The sequence below is a fragment of the Theropithecus gelada genome, chromosome 2, assembly GCF_003255815.1.
Source record: "Theropithecus gelada isolate Dixy chromosome 2, Tgel_1.0, whole genome shotgun sequence".
In the NCBI taxonomy this organism is placed as follows: Eukaryota; Metazoa; Chordata; class Mammalia; order Primates; family Cercopithecidae; genus Theropithecus; species Theropithecus gelada.
The window spans coordinates 98504145-98523964 of NC_037669.1; the positions used below are offsets into that span (position 1 = coordinate 98504145).

A 19820-nucleotide genomic window follows, 5' to 3' on the forward strand; every position below is an offset into this window, starting at 1 on the left:
AACAACATGAGGTACGTATTGTTATTGGTCCTACTTACGAGGTAACCAGGACCAGGCACGTGAAAGATGAGTAATGACCCCAGGATACTGTCTCCCTCACCCTCAACTGTGGGGGTAATTTTTACATTAAAAATTAAGGCCAGATTCAATAGCTTACGCCTGTAATCCCAGCACTTTGGGAGGCTGAGGTGGGCAGATCACTTGAGCTCAGGAGTTCAAGACCATCCTGGACAACATGGCGAAACCCTGTTTCTACTAAAAATACAAAAATTAGCAGGGGTGGCGTCGCACACCTATAGTCCCTGCTACTTGGGAGGCTGAGTTGGGAGGATTGCTTGAGCCTGGGAGGCATTGCAGTGAGCGGAGGTTGTGCCATTGCACTCTAGCTTGGGTGACAGGGTGAGAACCTGTCTCAAAAAAAAAAAAAAAAAATTAAATGTTTTGTTCCTTACTTGCATGTGTCGTATTTTATGTGCTTGATAGTCATATGTCTAGTGGATACTGTATTGAGCAGTGCAGATGTGGGACACTTCTGTCAGGGGACGAAGGTTTGTTAGACAGTGCTGCCTTAGATGCTGTCATGGAGATGGGTTGGTTCTGAGGTACAGTGTCAAGTCACTGGGGGCACCTGGAGTGGTGACCTGAGAAAACCTGAATTTTGAGAAGGAACCTGTATTGTGAGGGTGTTGTATATAGGGTACGTGATACTTGTATTTAGGATTTTGGTAAAAAGTGACTATTCATAAGCGATTTAAAGTTTCTGTTTTAAAAGTATAGGATTTTTAGGTAGTGTGTTTTCTCTTGTTCTAATAGGAATTGTTTTTGGTCATATTAGGGAAAATAATTGGCATGTTGATACATTTTTATTTTAGTTAAATAAATCTGGTTGCCAATATTTACTTTTATAAATTCAAAAATGGTTAAGTGTTTCGTAAGTATTTTGAGCTTGTCTTTGAAAAGAGATAGATAGATGCAGTGGCTCAAGCCTGTAATCCCAGAACTTTGGGAAGCTGAGATGGGAGGATTGTTTTTCAGGAGTTCAAGGCCAGCCTGGGCATCATAGCGAGACCCCATCTCTACAAAAAGTAAAAAAATTTAGCTGGGTGTGGTGGTGCACGCCTACAGTCCCAGCTCCTTAGGGGGTTGAGGTGGGAGGAGGGCTTTTCCAATTGTCCTACAGATATTTTTCAAAATGACTACTTTTAAAGTATAATCTTTTTATTCAGAGGTGGGATGCTAATTCTACAATTGCCCAGGACTTCTTTAATTTGTATATGTTAAGATATTTTAATGGTCAATTTAAGAAGTGTTGAAATTTATAAGAATCATTTCTGTATGTTAGAGTTGTGATAACGCAGACATTTTCCCTGTAGTACTTCTCTGAGTCTGATTTGTTTTCCTCCATGGGTACCACATAGGTTTATTTTAAGATGGTAAAAAATGAAAGCTGACTAAGGTACATACTGATTATCCCAGACAACATGCCGACATCACTAAATAAGAGTGCAGTTCTCTTCAACTCACTATTTGTTTCAATTAGAAAAAAACTAATCAAAACTAATTTTTCTGCATGAAATGTCTTTTCAAATCACACTGAATGTGATTTATTAATAGTAATTTATCAACTTCAGTTTTCTGCTGGATGCTGAAAGAACACCTCATTAAAACTAGTGTTTATGCAAATAGTACAATATTTTAAAAACTTTTGATTGTAAAAATTTGTTACACTGAATACATACAGATATGTTACTGTTCAGATATTATTTACTACTTGCATAGAAACTCACTGATCTTCTAACAAGTAGAAAAGAGACCTTTAGCCAAATGCTTCTGTACTCAGCAATAAAAGGATTAATTACTGTTTTGCTCTTTTCTGGTTAAAGATTTTAAAAAATCTTATTTTTCCTTTTGCTATTAAACCACAACTTGTTTAAATTTTGTCGCTATTGCAGTATTGCAGCGGACATTACAGTTCGTGTCTCCCTATGTATATGTTTCTCTGGGCTGTGTACATGTACGAGTGTGGGCCTGACCTGTCACATTCAATTTTTAATTTACAGTCTTATATCTAATGCTCATCATTGCATAATGTAACTAGCTGGGATTAGTTTCCTTGGTCCCCGAATCTTCAGAGCCTGTTTTCTCTCCATTTACAGACGGGCCAAGGTTGCTCGGGTGATTGGTTTATTGGCTTCGCACACAACTGAGCTCCAGGAAAATACTCCTGTTGTTGAGGTAAAGTCTTTTATTACTTAAATGTGATGAATGACAAGAAATACTGTTCTTGATTCTGTAATTTAGAACATGCAGCTTTCACTGATCTTCACTTGACTTTTCTCTGTGGGATTATGGCAATCGTTCTAAAACTGTCACCTCAACAGACCTTTAGGCTTAAACGTAGCAGCACATTTACAACGTAGTCCATCATTAAAATGGCACAGCAGAGTTAACAAGGCTTGTGAACTCTGCTCATCATTCTTTCATTTGTTTTTGAATAAAGCTTTTTTAATTTCTAGTTTTCTTGTAGTCTGTCTAATAGACTAATGTATTTCCTAGTTAAAGCATAGCTTACAATTCAAAATTCAAATTCTTCTGGCCTTTCACCTTGAATTTAGTGTTTTTGTATGAAAGATTACTTTCTACCTATTCTGTTAATATATGTTACACTTAATCGGTAATGGAGTTTTATCACTTGATCTGGGAAGAGGCTCAAGAGTCAGCATAGGTGAAAAGAACCAAGGCTTTTAGGGGCAACAGCAAGAGCTCCTGAAGGAAGTAAAGGGGTAAGGAGAGGGGATTTTGTAGAGTTGAAGCTGGGGTTGTGTGGTATTTGGGGCTTTGAGAGGAATTGGAAAAATTTCTGTCTTGTCCACTATAGTAGCCAATTGGTATTTGGAGCCTTAAGAAGAACTGGAAAATTTCCTCTCTGTGCCGTTCACTGCAGTAGCCAATTGCTGGGATAGTTTCCTAGCTGGCCTTATAGTGTCTGAGTGGAGATTAATTTAATTTCACTGTATTTCCCTTGCTTGCAATTCCATCTCTATTTCCTGCAAACTGTTGGATCTCTGAGCTGCTAGTAAAATGCTACTAAGTCTAAATTTTTCCTTTTTTTGTGGTGGAGCGGGGGGGACTAAAATAAATGAATTGTGACCTATATAATTACCAATGGTACCCAGCTTGGTTCTCAGAGATGTGATGAGTAGATTTTTATCTAAAAGATTGAGCATATAGGGCAGTATCACCAGGAAGATGAGAAGGCTTAGGATCTCAAAAATGGGAGTTCCTTCTGAGGGCTCAGAGCAAAAGGTCTCCAGTGAGATGGATTAGCTGTAGGAGAAGGGAGAGAACTTAAAGTCCAAGACAAAGTCCCAGCATTTTAGAGGATATCCCTGCATCATCAGAGCAGGCATTTGTTGCTCAGGAGCTGTGAAGAAAGAGCCTCTGAATATGTAAAATATGACTGTTGAATTAAATTATTCAGTAGTTGCAGTAATAAGTAGGATGGATACTTTAGGAAGCTGAGTTAGTGAATTTGAAGATCAGTTGGATGAATTCTCTTAGGATTCATAAAGAAAGAGGATGAAGATTATGAACTAAAAAGTCATGGATGATAGTTTCAGATTTGTTGAACTATCCAGTGTAGTAGCCACCAGCCACTATGGCTATTGAGTGCTTGAAGAAAAGCTAGTCTGCATTGAGATGACCAACTTATAGAAAAGAATAGTATGGCCACCCTGTGATTTCCAAACCCCATTGTTCTACTTTATTACTTTATCTTTTTCACACTATATATCACCACCTGGCATTTTATGTATTTATTTCTCTTTCCACACTAGACTACAAGCTCCATTGGAAAAGGGATTTTGAACTGTCTTGTTCAACACTCCACCCCAGTGCCTAGACAGTGCCTTGTGTATATATAGATACTGACAAATATTTCAAAATAAATGAATAGAACTCTATCAGTATTCTTGGAACTCCCTGTAGCAGTGCCTGGAAGATGGTGTGTTTTGCTGTTGCAGGAATTCTCAAGGGACTGGGCAGAGGGCATGTGAAGTAACCTGGGACCTGCTGGTCACCCTGGGTGATGTGATGCCCTCATTCTTGCTGTTGCTGCTGCTGCACTCCCACTTGGAGAGTTTGGCCCAGCAGTTCCTGAACCATATTTGTTACCTGTTCTCACTAGGGTTGAGTTCTTTGGCCAGTTTTTATTCTCAAAGTATTTCTCCTACTCCAGTTGTACTTTGTTGATATTGTATTCCTGGTGCTGCCTCAACTGAGAGGAAAGGGTGGGTGTTAACTCCCGAGGTTCTTGTATCTTTTATTCCAGTACTGTTCTCTTCATGGGTGTTTGCTGATGCTTTATTAGTTTGAAATGCAAGAACTTAGGGAAAATCATACTTATTTCATTAAAAAAAATGGCATATACTGAACTATCTGGTGAACTGTTTTGAATTACACATACTGTATTGTGAACTACATTTGGTTGGATAATAGAGAGCTTGTATAATAACTTGAAATTGAGCGAGGCGCTCCTTTGTGATGCCATCTTAATTTTTGTTATTTCTCAACACTTTTTAGTTATTTCATTACTTTCAATGGCAAAAATTGTAATCACTTTTCCACGAACCTAATTCCTGCTATGAGCAGTTGGCTGTGATAATTTAAGTAGCCACTAGAGGTCATTCAAGCACTAGGAAAAAAATTGTGCAAGTTTGAAGAATTTATGTTTCAGTTTCCAGAAGCAGGATCTGTGGAAGCTGAGCAAGGACATGGTACCATGTTTCATCTTTTTCTTGTTTTTTTTTTTTTGAAGTTTCTGCTACAGGATGTGTGGCTCCATTCCACTGGTGATTTTGTACCATTTGAGATGAATAAGATAAATGAAAACCATTATAGCCTCTCCAGAAAAATACCGTCAACACTTAGCACATGATTTTAGGGGATCTGGGAACCCTGTGGAGTGAACGTTTGGTTCATAACTCTTGAGACCAGGTTTCTGTATAACTCACAATTGGGTGCTTGTAGATAATTTTTCAATAATCAGTAACAAAATTTCAAGTGTGAGATGAATCCTGAGTTCTCTATTAGGGTTACTCTTAGTGAACAAGAAAAATTGTGGTTGTAGATCCTATTAGCATTTTATTTTTTACTTTATTTATTTATTTATTGATTGATTGAGACAAAGTCTCGCTTTGTTGCCCAGGCTGTAGTGTAGTGGTATGATCTCGGCTCACTGCAACCTCTGCCTCCCGGGTTCAAGGGATTCTCAGCCTCTGCCTCACGAGTAGCTGGGACCGCAGGTTCATGCCACCACACTCCTTCTAATTTTTGTATTTTTAGTAGAAACATGGTTTCGTCATGTTGGCCAGGCTGGTCTTGAACTCCTGGCCTCAAGTGATCCACTTGCCTTAGCTTCCCAAAGTGCTGGGATTACAGGCGTGAGCCACTGCACCTGGCCCATATAAGCATTTTAAAGGCATAGAACCTCATTTTGTTACTCATCTTTGTACCCCACAGTGCCGAGCCAGCAAAGTAATGTGTATTGTAGGCACTCAGTCAATGCTGAAGAGTTTAATGAATGATTAAAAGAATGTCAGAAGAGTATGATGGTATAATTTGTTACAAAGAGACAGAGAAAATGGAGCAAAAATCTATTTTACTATCCCTGTAATATAATTTAAATCTCTTTCATCTTATTCTCTCATCAACAGCTACAGAAAATAACAGTTATGATCTCCTTTATGCATTTAGAAGCATTTATTGACATTTGTATCTTTTTCACAGAAAAATATAACCATCTGAAGCTTATTTTCCTAGATAACACATTTACCACTCTGTAATCATTGTGGTTTCTATGTGTACTAATTTTAAAAATATTTCTGATACTAAGCCAACATATTTAGTCTGAAGCATGCAGTGGATCTATTTTAGGAAATTTAATATAGACCCATCAAATTCTAGAACTGAAAGGAATTGTTTTTGTGACCGAGTCTTACTCTGCCGCCCAGGCTGGAGTTCAGTGGTGCGATCTTGGCTCACTGTAACCTCTGTCACTGAGGTTCAAGCGATTCTCCTGCCTCAGCCTCCTGAGTAGCTGGGATTACAGGCATGCACCACCACACCCAGCTAATTTATTTTGTATTTTTAGTAGAGACAGGGTTTCACCACGTTGGCCAGGCTGATCTCGAACTCTTGATCTCAAATAATCCACCCGCCTCAGCCTCCCAAAGTGCTGGGATGACAGGCGTGAACCACCACTCCTGGTCAAAAGGAATGTTAATAGACATTTTAGGTTAACCCATTCATTAAATTTCTTTATTATCAGCTGGGCATGGTGACTCATGGCTGTAATCCCTATGCTTTGGGAGGCTGAGATGGGAGGATAACTTGAGCCTAGGAGTTTGAGACCAGCCTGGCCAACATAAGGAGACCCTGTCTCTAGGAAAAATAGAAACAGTTTGGCGTGGTGGTGCGCATCTGTGATCCCAGCTACTCAGGAGGCTGAGACATGACCCTGGGAGGTTGAGGCTGCAATGGGCTTGGGCTACTATGCTATTGCACTCCAGCCTGTGCAACAGAGCAAGACCCTGTCTCAAAAAAAATTTTTTTTTTATTATGGAAAATTTCAACATATATAGAAGTAGAGAGAATAGAATAATGAGGTAGCATCATTCCCTTCCAGCAATCAACACTGACTAATCTTGTTTCATCTTGTCTCCTGCTTTCATTCCCCCTTTCCCTTTTTCTCTCCCTCTCTCTTTCTTGCTGGAGTATTTTAAATAAAATAGTATCATTTTGCTAGTAAATGTATTTTTCTAGCAGACAAGGATTAGAAAAATATATAACCGTGATTTCATTATCACACCCAATACATTCAACAGTAGTCTCTGAGTATCATCTAATACCCAGTTAGTGTTCAGATTTTCTTGGTGGTTTCATACATGTCATTTTGTAATTTCTCTTTGGGCCAGGGTTGTGTTTAGATAATGTGACCCTTAAGTCTCTTAATTCCTGGTCTCTTATTTTTTGGTGTCATTTATTTGTTACAGACAAATTTTCCCTTGTCTTGGCCCAAATTGGAATACCAGAAGCTTTATTGCACCCTTTTGGTATTATTTAACATAGTCCTTTATCACCTGCCTTTCCTTTCTTGCACATAGCTGCTTAGATGTGGACCCTTGATTCAGTACTTTTATGGGGGGGATAGCTTGGGGAAACAGGAATTTGTCATAGTTGGTGCTGTATTTTTCCTATTGCTTCATAGAAAGTGAGACAACTAAACATTAAATGCCTCTATTAGAGGGGTTACAGTTGATCACTAGAGTCAGATGTTGCCAGCCTTATTATAAACATTGCCATCACTCTTTGTTTTCTTCATACCCTCATCTGTGAGTCAGGAACTCATCACTCTTTTATTTCATAGTTTTAACATCAATCGATTATTGTCTACATGTAGTCATCCTTTAGAGTTGCAAAATGGTAATTTTCTTATTCTGTAATTTCCTTTCTATTTGTAGTTGGAAGTCTTCTTGTAGAAGATCTTTCCCTGATCAACTATTTGGTTATCCTAAAATAGGGTTTGTTTTGCAAGGCAAGATAAACGCTTGATTGTTCCTCTTCATAGGTCAGTTTTCAGAATAAAGAGTTGGTACCTTAGAAATCTCCTTAAGTGTGCAGTGAGATTGATTTTATATTCTTAAGAACTTACAGATGTATGTATGTAGATCATCTAGTCCTTTGCAGTTGTTAGTCTTTTCAATGCTTACATTGTTTCATCTCCATCCAGTGGGAGCTCTTTCAAGTTTGCTCCTTTCTCCCTTTGACACGAGCCTACTCCTGTCTCTGATAGTTTGCTGGCTTCTCGGCAGTGAGCTTTCACAGGCTTGTTTCGGGAATAGTCAACCCCTAGTTTTGAAAGCACTTCTATAAGGAATCTTGTTTACTTTTTGTTAGAAGATGTAGTTAGAGAATGCAGTCTGGGTTCTCTAGGATTTTTTTTTCTTCCTATCTCTATTAATAGGTGGATTATATTAATGGAATTCCTAAAAATAAATCACCTTTGCATCTTTAGAAGAAACAACTTGGTGCTCTCTATAATTCACTGTTGGAGTCTCTTTCCTAATGGTTTTTCTAGAATTGTTCCTCTATTTTTTCTTGCCACATTGTATTGATTCTTGGAGAGTCCAGGCTGTTTGTCCTGTAGAATGTTCCACATTCCAGATTTGTCTGCTTGCTTTTTCTCGGTATTTCTCTGAATTGGAAAGCTATAAATAAACTGGGAATTTTTCTCTTTTTAAGAAACAATAGTACCTAGATCTGACCTCTGAAAAGAATGGTCAGTGCTCTGTATTCTCATTAATACTTGGTGTTGGCATAAAATCATGTTACGTAAGTATTTACCAGTTTCCTCTTTTATTTTAACGTTAATGGTTACTGAGTTTGGTATGGCATCAGAGGATACGCATATATACTTTTTCTCGGTATTGCTAACTTATTCCTCTAGTTCACACATTTCCTATAAACTGTAGGTTAGGTCTGGAAGCTTCATTAGATTCAGGTTAAACCATTTTTTTTGGTAAGAACATAATAGGTGATATTGAGTACTTCATATTTCAACTCATCAGGAAGCATGCAGTGTCAGGTTTTATTAGTTGCGCCTACTTTGATCATTTGATTAAAGTAGTGCTGCCAGAGAGCTCCACTGTAAAGGTACATCTTTTCCTTTGCAGTGCCACTTTCGCTCTCATGTGATATATGCAATAAGAACATAATATTAAAACTTATGTAGATTATAACTGCTGTTTTAACATTTTTCTAAAATAAAACATACAATTTTAGTTCAGGAAATGTTATTGTATTAATTGTCATTAATTGCCATTGCATTTTCTCTTTATTTTCAACAGATTATTACTATTTTTATTTTTGAGATGGACTTTCATTGTGTTGTTGAGGCTGGACTACAGTGGCACAATCATAGCTCACTACCTTGGGCTTAAGCCATCTTCCCACCTCAGCCTCCTAAGTAGCTAGTACTAGAGGTGCGTGTCACCATGGCCAGCTATTTTTATATTTTTTATTTTTTGTAGACACGTAGTCTCCCTATGTTGACCAGGCTGGTCTTTTTTGAATTTTTAAAAATAATTTTAGCCAACCTTTATTGAATGCTTACTGTGTACCATGTGCCAGGCTGGTCTTAAACTCCTGGGCTCAAGTGATCCATCCACCTCAGCCTCCCAAAGTGTTGGGATTACAGGCATGAGCCATCACACGTGGCCTCAACAGATTGTGAATTCACTAAGTTCATCATGCTGTGTAACGTTATTATCACCATTATTGTTTTTGAAATTAATCTAATTTAATTTTTGTTTTTTGAGGCAGGGTCTTGCTCTGTTGCCCAGGTTGGAGTGCAGTAGCATGATCATGGCTTACTGCAACTTCATACTCCTGGGCTCAGCTGATCCTCCCACCTCAGCCTCTGCAGTAGCTGGGACTACAGGTACATGTCACCATGCCTAGCTAATCTTTTAATTTTTACTTTTAGTAGAGATGGTGTGTTGTATTATTTCCCAGGCTGGTCTCTAACTTCTGGTGACAAGCAATCCACCTGCCTCAGCCTTCCAAAGTGCTGGGATTACAGGCATGAGCCACTGTACCTGACCTCTAATTAATTAATTTATTTTTAATATATATTTTTTATTTTAATAGCTTTTGAAAAACAAGTGATTTTTGATTACATGGATGAGTTGTATAATGGTGAAGTCTGACATTTTAGTACACTGGTCACCTGGGTAGTGTACATTGTACTCAATATGTAGTTTTTAAAATCCCTCTCCCCTCCCCCACTTGTGAGTATCCAGTGTCCATTAAACCACTCCGTATGCCTTTGCATACCTATAGCTTAGCTCCCACTTATAATTGGGAACATACGATATTTGGATTTCTCTTCCTGAGTTACTTCACTTAGAATAATGCTGGCCTCTAATTTAATTTGAAAAATTTATTTTACATTCTATGTCCTCACGTTTTTTGTGGGATAATCACATTTTATGATTTAGTTCTTTAAAAGAGTGATTGACTTAAGAATATTGACAGTATGTTCTTTAGCTTTCTACTGAATTGGTTATAGAATTGAATTTTATGTTAAAAGTGGTTATATGGTGATTTGAAGCGTTATTTAACTTAGTTCTTTCTAAAAATTGTGTGCTTTTGGAAACTCTAAACATAGTGTATGATAAATCTATTTCAAACGCTGTGGTATTGTGTGCCCCTCTTTGGGCTCTTGCTCTGTGTTAAAATGCATGATTGCACCACTTCCTCTTCTCTCTCTCCTAGCTTGAGTGGTATTGCTTTTCATTACTAGAACAATTGCACATAGTTCTGTCATTGTCCTTATTTTCCATAGCCCTCATTTTCAATGTATAACTTTTATCAAGAACAAACAGCACTTGTAGCACTTTCTGAGATGTATCAGTTATATATATATGGACTTATTTTTCCCTGTAGTTTTTCCATGTAGCATTTATTATGGTTTTGTAAATATTCTTATAAAAATAACATGTGGTCTTCTAATTATGGCAATTTAGCTATTGAGATAATCTTGTAAATTATGAGTGATCCTCCCACATCAAAAAAAAAAAAAAAAAAAGCAACACAAAAACAAACCTAGAGGGCCGGTGCAGTGGCTCACACCTGTAATCCCAGCACTTTGGGAGGCCGAGGTGGGTAGATCACCTGAGGTCAGGAGTTTGAGACCAGCCTGACCAATATGGTGAAACCCTGTCTCTACTAAAAATGCAAAAATTAGTCGGGTGTGGTGGTGGGCGCCTGTAATCCCAGCCACTTGGGAGGCTGAGACAGGAGAATTGCTTGAACCTGGGAGGCAGAAGTTGCAGTGAGCCGAGATCACGCCACCGTACTCCAGCATGGGCGACAGAGTGAGACTCCATCTCAAAAACAAAAAACAAAACAAACACGAAACAAACAAACCTAAAAATGCAGGGTAAAATGTAACAAAAAGACTTCAGAATACACATATGAATGAACAAGAAAGTGAGGGAAATTTTCAAAAGTCAGAAATGGGGACAACTAAAATCCTGAAATGGTAACACTTTAAGGCTGTCTGGGACAAGATGAGATGGTGGTTATTGCTGTTGTATAATACTTTTGAGGTTTGATACAATTTAAGAATAAAAGATGAGGCTTGAGGTTTGCCTGAAGCAGTTAGATGGAGCTAAGAGCCTTGGAGAGCTATCCTTTTAATAAAATGGGGAATTTGGGGGAAAAAAAAAAGCAACTCACTTACCTACATAGAGAGATAACAAATACGTCTGTTTATTTATTTATTTATTTGAGATAGAGTCTCACCCTGTCACCCAGGCTGGAGTGCAGTGGTGCGATCTTGGCTCACTGCAGCCTCTGCCTCCCAGGTTCAAGCAGTTCTCTGCCTCAGCCTCCCGAGTAGCTGGCATTACAGGCGCCTAACACCATGCCTGGCTAATTTTGTATTTTCAGTAGAGATGGGGTTTCACCATCTTGGCCAGGCTGGTCTTGAACTCCTGACTTCGTGATCCACCTGCCTTGGCCTCCCGAATTGCTGGGATTACAGGCGTGAGCCACCGCATCTGGCTGGAGTTTTTGATTTTTATCCTCAGCTCTAGAAAGAGGGAGAAAAAAAGTCTTCCATATAATTTTTCAACTGCAGTTTTTTTTTCCCCAATTTTATTCATGTTTTGGGGTATGAATTTATACTTCTCCCAACCTGGGCTCCTGGTTCTGATAATGGTCAAGGAGTTGTATTGGGCTTACCATCTTGCCAGTAATAATAATAAAACATCTGGACGGAATATAAAAACAAAAGTAGGCAGAAACTGGAGACAACACACTACTTGAAAGAAGGGAAGTGACCTGGCCGAGCTGGACGTTTAACTAGTTTATCCTTCTGCAGATGTGCTAAGTTCACACCAAGGGAATAGAGTTTAGGCAGAAAGTGACTTCTTCCTGGGTCAAGGAACTGAGGTTGGAATTTGGCCCTGCTGCGAAAGGGTGGTGGAAAATGAGTAGGGAAAAATCATAGTAAGGGCAGAGTCATAAAATATGTGTACAAGTTTCTCTACAGTCATTGGCTAACTTTGAAGCTGTGCATATGCTGAACGGAACCCAGCAGAAAGCAGCAGCTGGGATTAAATATGAGTAGCCTAAATATTCCCGTCAAAAGGCAGAGATTGTTATATTAGGTTGGAAAAAAAAAAAAGACCTACGCTGGTGCAGTGGCTCACAGCTGTAATCCCAGCACTTTGGGAGGCCAAGGCAGGTGGATCACTTGAGGTCAGGAGTTCAAGACCACCCTGACCAATGTGGTGAAACCTGTCTCTACTAAAAAAAAAATACAAAAAATTTAGGTGGGTGTGGTGGTGCATGCCTCTGTAATCCCAGCTACTTGGGAGGCTGAGGCAGGAGAATGGCTTGAAACCTGGAGGCCTAGGTTACAGTGAGCCGAGATCCCACTACTGCACTCCAGCCTGGGTGACAGAGTGAGACTCCATCTCAAAATAAAAACAAAAACAAAAACCTAGCTATGTATAGTTCATATGAGACATACTTTAAATAGGAGGTTAGACTTAAAAAACAGAAGAAGATATACCATGGAAACACTAGTAACAAGAAAGCTTAAGTAGCTATATTAATAACACAGTAGAAATTAAGGGAGTATTACTAGAGATAAAAACAGTTCATAATAATGACAATTTCAGTTCATTAGGAAACTTTAACAATCCTTAATTTGTCCGTGTAAAATGAGACTACTTTAAAATATATGAAATAAAATTGACAGAACTAAAAGGAGAACTTGATAATGACAAATTCATTATTGTTGGATATCTTTAAAATAAGTAGATAAAAATTATGTAAGAACATGAAAGATTTGAATGATATTAATGATATTGAAATAATTAACATTTATGGAATGCTAATTCCCACAATTGTACAATACCTTTATTTTGAAAGCACACTGAATAGTCACTAAAACAGACCATATTCTTGGCCATAAAACATATCTTTATAACAAAGTATTGAAAGTATTTAGAATATGTTCTCTGACCATGTTGGAATTAAATTAGAAATGTCTAACAAGAGGAAATCTAGAAAATCCCTCAAATGTTGGGAAATTAAGAAAAATACTTGTAACTCATGGGTCAATAAAATCTCACAAATTTTTAGAAAATATTTAAAAGTGAGTAATAAGGGGAACCCAACACATCACCATGTTTGTGATGCTGCTGAAGTTGGGGTAAGAGTGAAATAATTCATAGCTGAAATCCTCAGATTAGAGCAATAGTTCTGAAAACTCTGTGCATCACAGTTGCCCGGAAGGTTTGTTAAAACACAGATTGTCAGGCTGGGCGTGGTGATTCATGCCTGTAATCTCAGCACTTTGGGAGGCTGAGGTGGACAGATCACTTGAGGCCAGGAGCTTGAGACCAGCCTAGTCAAGGATGGTTTAATAGAAACCCTGTCTACTAAAAGTACAAAAATTATCTGGGCGTGGTAGTACACACTGGTAATCCCAGCTACTTGGGAGGCTGAGGCATGAGAATTGCTTGAAGCTGTGAGGTGGAGTTAGCAGTGAGCCAGGATCTCATCACTGCACTCCAGCCTAGGTGACACCTTGCCCTCTTAAAACAACAAAACAGATTGTCAGACCCTACCTCCAAAGTTTCTCATTCTGTAGATTTTGAGTGGGGCACAATAATTTGCATTTCCAGTAAGTGCCCTTGTGGCTTTTGATGCTGCTGGTTTAGGGACTATACTTTGGGAGCTACTGTATTAGAAATCAAGAATGTTTTAAGTTCCAGTTTAAGAAGCTAGAAAAAGGAGAGCAAATTAAACCCAATGCAACTCAAATAAAGGCAATAATAAAAATAAGAGCTGAACTCAATGAACTCGATAAGTAACAATAAATAAAAAATTATGATGTCGTGTATTCCCAGAGGTAGAAAAGAATAAAAAAAGAGATGAAACCAAGCTAATAGTTCATATTGATAAATTGCATAAATTTCTTAAATCTCTAGCTAGATTGAGCAAAAGAAAATAAAGAGAAAATACAAATTACCAACGTCAAGACTAGGAGATAGCAGTATGAATCCAATGTATGTTAAAGGATACTAAGGGGATAGTCTGAATAACTTCATACTTGAGAACTTAAGTGGAAAAAGTGCTTGAATAACAGAACTTTCTGGAACTGATAGAAAAATTTTGGGAGCCCTGTATCTGTTCGTACATTATTAAAAACCTTCCCACAATAACAGTTCCAGGCTTAGATGACTTCACTGATGAATTCAACACACATATACTGTGAATGCACACAAACACATATACAAGTGCATATTACAGTAGATATATTAATGCAGGGGTCCCCAAACTGGGCTGTGGACCAGGACTGGTTTATGGCCCGTTAGGAACCGGGCTGCACAGCACGAGGTGAGCAGCGGGCCAGTGAGTATTACTGCCTGAGCTCTGCCTCCTGTCAGATCAGCAGTGGCATTCGATTCTCATAGGAGTGTGAACCCTATTGTGAACTCCTCATGTGAGGGATGTAGGTTGTGCACACTGTATGAAAATCTAACTGATGCCTGATGATCTGAGGCAGTACAGTTTCATCCCAAAACCATCCCCCTAACCCTGGTCCATTGAAAAATTGTCTTCCACAAAACTGATCTCTGGTTCCAAAAAGGTTGGGGACTGCTGCATTAATATATATTGATACTTAATTATATTCACTCAACATCAGGTCTACTTAGCTTTATGAGAAGGTACAACACAAGCAACACAGCATGAACGATAACAGCATAGTGGAGGTCTTATGATGTAGATATAGCTTGCATGTGGTGGTAGATGAGGCTGAATGGGTGTGGACCAACTCAGTTTAGGGAAATCATGTCTAAAATTGTTAGAAGGTAGGTAATTCTTAAAGTGGGTGGAAGGGAATGACCCAGGGTAATTGGCCTTAGATCAGAGAAGGAAGGGACACTTTATCCACTATAACAGGAAGAAAAGATGAATACATGTAAATGAAGTGGGTAAGATTTGGTGTTGGATGATGAGTTATCTTCTTGAGCTCCTGGACTCAAACAATCTGCTTGGCCTTGGCCTCCCAAAGTGCTGGGATTACAGGCGTGAGCCACCATGCCCAGCCTTGAATGAGCTATCTAATATATAGTGGCTTCTGACTCTGGGGTCCAGCAGGGTCACCGTGAGAAAGAGAATAATGAGGCAGAGCAAGATGGTGGAATAGAGGATTCCACCTGTCATCCCTCCTGCAAGGACACCAAGTTAACAAATATCTACATGGTAAAAGCACCTTTATAAGAACCAAAAATCAGGTGAGCACTCATAGTACCAAAAATCGGGTGAGCACTCATAGTACCTGGTTTTAACCTCATATCGCTGAAAGAAGCATTAAAAAAACCCCCAAAAACACTTCTGAATTGCCAATACCACTCCCCGATCCCTGCGCTAGCAGCAGCCTGGTGTGGAGAACATCTCTGGGTACCGGGGGAGGGAGAACATAGCAGTTGTGAGGCATTGAACTCAGTGGTGTCCTGTTAGAGCAGAAAGGAAACCGAGACCAAACTCAGCTGACGCCTGCCCATGGAGAGGGCATGTAATCCAGCCTTAGCCAAAGGGGAGTCCCAGTGGTGGGAGCTTGAGTTCCTGCAAATCTTACCACTGAGTGCTGCAGCACTCTGTGTGTACAAGTAATGTTGAAAGGCAGTCTAGACCATAAGGACTGCAACTTGTAAGTGAGTCCTAGTGCTGAATTAGGCCCAGAGACAGTGGACTGAGGGGGCATGAGACATACTGAGATGCCAGCTGGGGCAGCTGGGACATGCTGGCTTCATTCCTCCCCCAGCCCCAGGCCGCACAGCTTGCGGCTCTAAAAAAGACCCTTCCTGCTTGAGGAGACAAGAGGGAAGAGTGGGGAGGACTTTGTCTTGCACGTAGGATACCAGCCCAGCCACAGCAAGATAGGGCACCAGTTAAAGTCATGAGGCCCCTGTTTCAGGCCCTGGCTCCCAGACGGTATTTCTAGAACAACCTGGGCCGGAAGGGAACCTGTTGCCTTGAGGGAAAGGACCCAGTGCTGTCAGCATTCATTACCTGTGAACTGAAGAGCCTTTGGGCCCTGAATAACCAGCAGTGATACCCCCATATTACATTTTGAGGGCCTTGGTGAGACTCTAAGACTTGCTGGCTTCAGGTGAGACTTACCACATGACTAGTTGTGGTGTATGGGGCAAAACTCTTCCTGCTTGAGAAAAGCAGAGGGAAAAGTAAAGGGGACTTTGTCTTGCACCTTAGGTACCAGCATGACCAAAGAGGGTAGAGCACCAAAAGGGCTCTTGGGATCCCCAACCAATTTCAGGACTTGACTCTTGGATGGCATTTCTGGACCTCCTGGGCCAGACAGGGAGCCCACTGTCCTGAAGGGTGAGGCCCAGGTCAGGCAGCATTTATGACAAGCTGACTTAAGAGATCTTGGGCCTCAAGGGAACATCAGTGGTAGTCTGGCAGGAGTCCTCATTGCCTGGTGGTGGTGAGGATCGTCTCCCTTTGGAAAGGGGAAGGAGGAAGGGAAGGACTGCTTTGTGTAGTTTCAATACCAGTTCAGCTGCAGTATGCACACCAGGTAGACTTCTAAGGTTTTTGACTCTGGTCCCTGACTCCTGGATGGCACTTCTGGACCCACCTGGGACTTGGGGGACCTTGCTGCCCTGAAGGGAAGGACAGGCCTGGCTGACTTTGCCATATTTGATTGTACAGCCCCAGGGCCTTGAGTGAACATAAGCAGTAGTTAGGGAGTGGTTATAGCAGGCCTTGGGTAAGACCTAGCACTTCTCTGGGTTCAGGTCTGACCCAGTGCTGTCACAGTGGTGGTGGCCACAGGGATGCTTGTGTCACTCCACCCCAAGCTTTAGGTCTTTAGGTGGCTCAGAACAGAGAGAGAGAGACAAAGAAAGGTGGGGGAAGGGGGAAGAGGGAGCGAGGGAGAAAGAAAGAGACAGAGAGACTGACCCTGTATGTTTGGGAGAAAGTAAGGGAAGGGAATAAGAGTGTATGCCTGGTGATCTAGAGAATTCTTCCAGATCTTATCTAAGATCATCAAGGCAGTACATGTATGAGAATGCAAGAACCACAGTGTTGTTGGGCATGGGGTGCCCCTAAAGCAGATACAGCTTAGATCACAACACCCAAGTCCTTTCAAATATCTGAAAAGCCTTCCCAAGAAGGATGACTACAAATAAGCTGAAACAGTGAAGACTATGATAAATACCTAACTCTTCAATGCCCAGACACTGAAGAATATCTGCTATCAACACCATCCAGGAAAACATGACCTCACCAATGAACTTTATAAATAAGGCACGAGGGACCAATCCTGGAGAAACAGAGATATGTGACCTTTCAGAGAGAGAATTCAAAACAGCTATGTTGAGGAAACTCAAAGAAATTAAAGATAACACAGAAGGAATTTAGAATTCTATCAGATAAATTTAACAAAGAGATTGAAATAATTAAAAAGAATCAAGCAGAAATTCTGAAGCTGAAAAATACAGTTGGCACCCTGAAAAATATATCAGAGTCCTTTAATAGCAGAATTTATTAGGCAGAAGAAAGAATTAGTGAGGTTGAAGACTGGCTAATTGAAAATACACAGGCTGGGCGCAGTATCATACTTGTAATCCCAGGCCTTAGGGAGGCTGAGACTCGACTGCTTGAGCTCAGGAGTTTGAGACCAGCCTGGGCAACATGGTGAAATCCTGTCTCTACAAAAAATACAAAAATTAGCTGGGTCTGATGGTGTGAGCCTGTGGTCTTAGCTACTCTGGAAGCTGAGGTGGAAGGATTGCTTGAGCCCTGGAAGTGGAGGTTGCAGTGAGTTGAGATCATGCCACTGCATTCCAGCCTGGGTGACAGACTGAGACCCTGTCGCAAAAAAGGAAAAACAAGAAGCATGCCTACAAGATCTAGAAAATAGCCTCAAAAGAGAAAGTCTAAATGTTATTGGCCTTAAAGAGGAGGTAGAGAAAGATAGAGGTAAAAAGTTTATTCAAAAGGATAATAACAGAGAATTTCCTGAACCTAGAGAAAGATGTCAGTATCCAAGTACGAGAAGGTTATAGAACACCAAGCAGATTTAACCCAAAGAAGACAACCTCAAAGCATTCAATAATCAAACTCCCAAAGGTCAAGAATAAAGAAAGGATCCTACAAGCAGCAAGAGAAAAGAAAGAAAGAACATAAAATGGAGCTCCAGTACATCTGGCAGCACACTTTTCAGTGTAAACCTTAAAGGCCAGGAGAGAGTGGCATGTCATATTTAAAGTACTGAAGGAAAATAACTTTTATCCTAGAAGAATATATCTGGTGAAAATATCCTTAAAATGTGATGGAGAAATAAAGACTTTCCCAGATAAACAAAACCTGAGGGATTTCATTAATACCAGACCTGTCCTACAAGAAATGCTAAAGGGAATACTTCTGTCAGAAAGAAAAGGACAGTGATGAGAAATAATCATCTGAAGTTAGAAATCTCACTGGTAATTGTAAGTACACAGAAAAACACAGAATATTGTAACACTGTAATTGTGGTGTGTAAAGTACTTGTACCATAAGTAGAAAGACTAAAATATGAGCCAATCAAAAGTAATAATTACATCAATTTTTCAAGATGGTCAATAAAATAAGATATAAATAGAAACAGCAAAACGTTTAAAAGCAGGGGCATGAAATTAAGGCATAGAGTTTTTATTAGTTTTCTTTTTCTTTGTTGGTTTTTGTAAATAGTGTGAAGTTATCAGGTTAAAATAATGGGAAAGAAAGAAGGAAGAGAAGATCACAAAACAACCAGAAAACAAATAACAAAATGGCAGGAGTAAGTCCTTACTTATCAACAATAACATTGGATGTAAATGGACTAAACTTTCCCATCAAAAGACAGAGACTGGCTGATGAAAAAACAAGACCCATTGATTGTTGCCTATAAGAAACACACTTTACCTATATAGACGCACACAGGCTGAAAATAAAGGGATGGAAAAAAATATTGCATGCCAGTGGAAACCAAAAAAGAGCGGGAGTAGTTATAATTACATTAGATAAAATAGATTTCAAAACAGAATCTGCAAGAAGAGCCAAAGAAGGTCACTACATAATGATAAAGGGGTCAGTTCAGCAAGGTGATATAACAATGTAAAATATGTATGTACCCAACACTGGAGCACCTAGATATATAAAGGGAATATTATTAGAGCTAAAGAGAGAGGCCATGATACAATAATGGCTGGAGACTTCAAAAGCCATTTTCAGCATTGGACAGATCTCCCAGACAGAAATCAACAAAGAAGCATCAGACTTAATCTGCATTATAGACAAAAAGGATCTAATATTTACAGAACATTTCGTCCAAGAGCTGCAGAATACACATTCTTTTTCTCAGACAGGAATTATTCTCAAGGTTAGAACACATTTTAGATCACAAAACAAGTCTTAAAGCATTAAACAAGTTGAAATAATATCAAGCCTCTTTTCTGACCACTATGGAGTAAAACTAGAAATTAATAAGAATTTTGGAAACTTTATAAATACATGGAACGTAAACAATATGCTCCTGAATAGTGGGTCAGTGAAGAAATTACAAAGGAATTTGGGGGCCAGGCGTGGTGGCTCACGCCTGTAATCCCAGCACTTTGAGATGCCGAGGTGGGTGGATCACAAGGTCAGGAGTTCGAGAGCAGTCTGACCGACATGGTGAAATCCTG

The 19820-nt window shown here is 39.6% G+C and overlaps 1 protein-coding gene across 4 annotated transcripts in view; it reads left to right on the forward strand.

The window, feature by feature from the left end:
- Nucleotides 1-19820, forward strand: part of ULK4 (unc-51 like kinase 4) — a 696865-nt gene that overhangs the window by 90729 nt on the left and 586316 nt on the right. For all 4 annotated transcript variants that reach the window (XM_025376619.1, XM_025376622.1, XM_025376621.1 and 1 more), the window contains one exon: nt 2157-2235. In XM_025376619.1, coding sequence (XP_025232404.1) covers nt 2157-2235 — 79 coding nt within the window. The remainder of the gene's footprint in view (nt 1-2156; nt 2236-19820) is intronic.